The sequence below is a fragment of the Nestor notabilis genome, unplaced genomic scaffold (assembly GCF_000696875.1).
Source record: "Nestor notabilis isolate BGI_N333 unplaced genomic scaffold, ASM69687v1 scaffold26792, whole genome shotgun sequence".
Lineage (NCBI taxonomy): Eukaryota > Metazoa > Chordata > Aves > Psittaciformes > Psittacidae > Nestor > Nestor notabilis.
Genome location: NW_009917557.1, coordinates 8,729 through 12,204, shown reverse-complemented (window position 1 = coordinate 12,204; position 3,476 = coordinate 8,729). Strand labels below are relative to the sequence as shown.

The 3,476-nt window shown below is 40.3% G+C and overlaps 1 protein-coding gene across 1 annotated transcript in view; it reads right to left on the bottom strand.

Moving 5' to 3' along the window:
* OGFOD3 (2-oxoglutarate and iron-dependent oxygenase domain containing 3) overlaps nucleotides 1-3,476 on the bottom strand; it is a gene marked incomplete at its 5' end in the record, with an annotated part of 37,689 nt that overhangs the window by 26,212 nt on the left and 8,001 nt on the right. The window contains one exon of the mRNA XM_010009295.1: nucleotides 3-37. Within this exon, the coding sequence (XP_010007597.1) occupies nucleotides 3-37 (35 nt within the window). The remainder of the gene's footprint in view (nucleotides 1-2; nucleotides 38-3,476) is intronic.

Here is a 3,476-nt window from a genome sequence, read left to right as displayed (position 1 = left end):
GGGAAAGAGCTCCGGAGTGCAAGTCCAAAATTGATGCCTGGGAAAGGAAACAAAAAACAGGAAAAATGAGCATGAAAAGGTTTTATCATTATTTAACTCTGACCTTTAGTAACTGTCCCAAGTTGGCTCTCACTTTTCACAGCCTCCCAAGTAAAAATATTAGTTTCTAGCATTTGGATTCACAATATTAATGCTTACTTCACAACTACAAACCTCCTTCAGTTTGCTATATAAGTGCATAAAACATTAAAGTACCATGAAAAAAGCATAGGACTTCTACTCCTGAAATTCAGATCTCAGAATTGCGAGAGTCTTCCTCCATGGGCTAGGGGGACAACACTGTGTTCCAAGATCCCTGTTGAAGACATTGCCCTTCCACACAAAGATGTGTAGTTTTCCAATATTTGTGAAGCACTCAAATAGCAGCACTAATATTTATCTTGCCCAACATTTGTTATTAAAACTTCCCCTTCACCATGAGTTCCTGTATACTTCTCATATTTAATATAGACATAAAAGCCTGTTTAAAAGAACAATTATAATTCTAAGGCTTACTAGAGCCAAACTTCTTTTCCTCAATTTCTAAACCACTGTAAAAGAAAACCAAAGAGTAATAAGTTTTTACAGATTAAAATTCAATCTATATCTTCATCCAGTTCAAGCTAAACACTTCTGCTGAGCTCCAGACCAAACTAAAAAGATTAGTATTCAGATTTGCCAGGAGGGAGAGCTACCTCTCGGGTCTCTAAATTATCTCTCTAAATCAAGTAAAGTACACTTTTGTATGTCCCTTGCTGTCCACAAAATACATGTTTGTTTTGCCTCAGTTAAACCAGTACCTAAAAATATGACTGCCTAATAGCTGTCTTATTTATTTATACTGGAAATATCAAGTAGCAACTGTTAATTTACCTGACCAGCACCCAAGTAATAACATCTTTGATATACAATATCCGGGGAAACACACTCATCTTGGATTTTGGCATTTCTTGATGCCCCACATACCATTCCCGTTATTCTAACTAAATCCAAACAGTAATAATACCAGTAGGTATGCTGCCTGGAAAGAATGACACCTTCCATTTTACCAGCAACAGGGATTTCTGGCCATGGTTGGAACAGCGCTGTTTGAAGCCACTTTGTCTCTATAACCGAACGCAGACAGGCTGGCGAGTGAGCAGCAGCAAATCATCAGTCCAGAGGCACAGAGAGCTGCAGTGGCAGGCTAGCAACACAGCCTCATGCTCACCCCTAGCCTCAAAGCACTTTTCTCCCACCTCCTCTGGATCATGTCGGAGGAAGACACCCATGAGAGTCTCTCAGTAAAAGATTGGTGCAGGCTCAATTGAGCTTCAGAGGTAAATCAGGGGAAACCCACTACAGTCTCCTTTTGAAAGGGATATAAACAACTTTCTTTTAATAAGCCTACCCAGATAACTCTATTTACCCCTTTGAAAATATATAACACAATGAGCTACTCAGACCCCCTCTTCCCACAGTTCTTCAAAAGCTTCAGAGGACTGTTAGAAAAACAAGTTCTCACACTCCTGCAAGAGCAGTTCTTGTAATAAGCTTTAGCCAAGCTTCAGCAGCAAAATAGTTTCATTTATTGGTTTCTGGTTCTGTGCAATTGTCTAAGCTACAGCTAGAAGCAGCTAAACTGCTCCCAGGTAGCTTCAAAAATATGCTTGTGATCATGCTAAAGTAGATTACATGGAGAAGTAACAGGACACATCTGAAAAGATTAATTTAATCTAAAACCAAATTGCGTTTCAAATACTTTCAACATGCTTCCCAAACACACATATTTCTTCTCACTTCTCAAGCTCCAGGTGATTACAGTTGGGAAGATGCAAAATAACCAAATGAACCAGTAAAAGACACCCCCCAAGAACTGTAAGTACTCATAGCTTTAAAGACAATAACTAAGATGTAAACCTAGAAAAGCCAGATGAAGACTGGAAAGGGAATCTGAAAAAGAAAGAATATTCTTAAGGGTTGTTTCAGACAGGGGAAACAACTGAATGTCAAACACACAAGGACTTGATTAGGTATGAGCACAGAGCTATTTAACAGCCACCTTCAAAAGAAATTGAAACATTTCTTTTGGCCTCTGCCATTTCAGAACATTAAACATTTCCAGCATTATTTCCTACACTGAGAAAAACACCTCTGTGGAAACCTGTGTCAACACTGTTACTTCAGGTTCAGGTGAGTGGTCCCAGGCTGAAAGCTCTATCCAGTTTACCTAAAGATGGCAGGAACGCTGCAGACAGACATACCCAAACACCTATTTCCAAGAGGCTTGTTTAATGAACTTCTATATAAAGTAAATTGAATTTTCTTCAAAAAAAAAAAAAAAAAGCACAAATAGATGTTCTTGTGGACTTTCAGTATTGTCAGTCCCACATTCACCACTCTCACTCCTAGAAATTCAAGAGGAACATGCAACTAACCATGACTTCTCAGCATATGGCAGACAGGATCGATTTCCCAGTCTTTCAAAGCATGATAGGCCCTGCCTTTGATCAAGAGATTGGCAACCATTAAATATAGATTCACTTCTACAGCAACTCCAGCACCCCTTAAAAATTTGTGATACTTTTACAGAAAAACTGCCCAAAAGAGAAGAACACAAAAGCTTATTTCTGTTTGTGTTCAGAGGAGCTGGTAGCACCCCCAAACCCTCCCAGCTCCTGCAGGAACATTCACATGCTCAGAAGAGGGAAGAGCAATGGAGGTTCCACATGGCCACCAACTCCTGGGCAGCATCAAGCTCACTCTCAGTGCAGGCAGTTTAAGACAGGCTCTCACAACAACCCCACCTTGAAATCCCTCTCCAGCTCCCTAGAGTTAAGTCTAGATAAACACACCAACACACAGCTGTAAGTAAAGTGAACGACATTGCCAAGTGCTATCAGGAGGCTAATAAGAAGGAAGAAAACTCTGTAGCCTGTAGTAAAGGTATGAGGTAAGACAAGTATTATGCAGAGGCTTTATCTTCTCCCTGGAAAAAAAACCCAAAAACAAAGCCAGCAAAAAAAACACAGAGCTGAAAGCATTTTGAGGACTTCAGAGCTTGATTGGGAGGGCTGAAAGCAGAATAGGGAGGGATATGGTCTGCAGAACCACTGTTCTATGCACGGGTCAGTGGGCCCACATCAGAAACCTTTGTTTGGCAGTACAGCTATACAGGTTGTTTGCTTATCCAGTGATTAAGAACTTTAATTTTCCCCTGCAAAAGAGAGGTTTAGGTGACTATTCCTGCCAGTTTTGCAACACAGGAAGCAGACTGCTGCTGACTGGCTGCAACAAGGGATTTCTTTTCTGGGGCTTCTAAATAAATGCCAACAGATCTGATGATACTAAATAGCTTCATTTACACTAGGGAGATGTTATGACGGCAGCACCTACAAAAATGTGAACAAATGAGTCATTACCAAAGTGATAATGCAATCAAGGATAGTGTGCAAGGA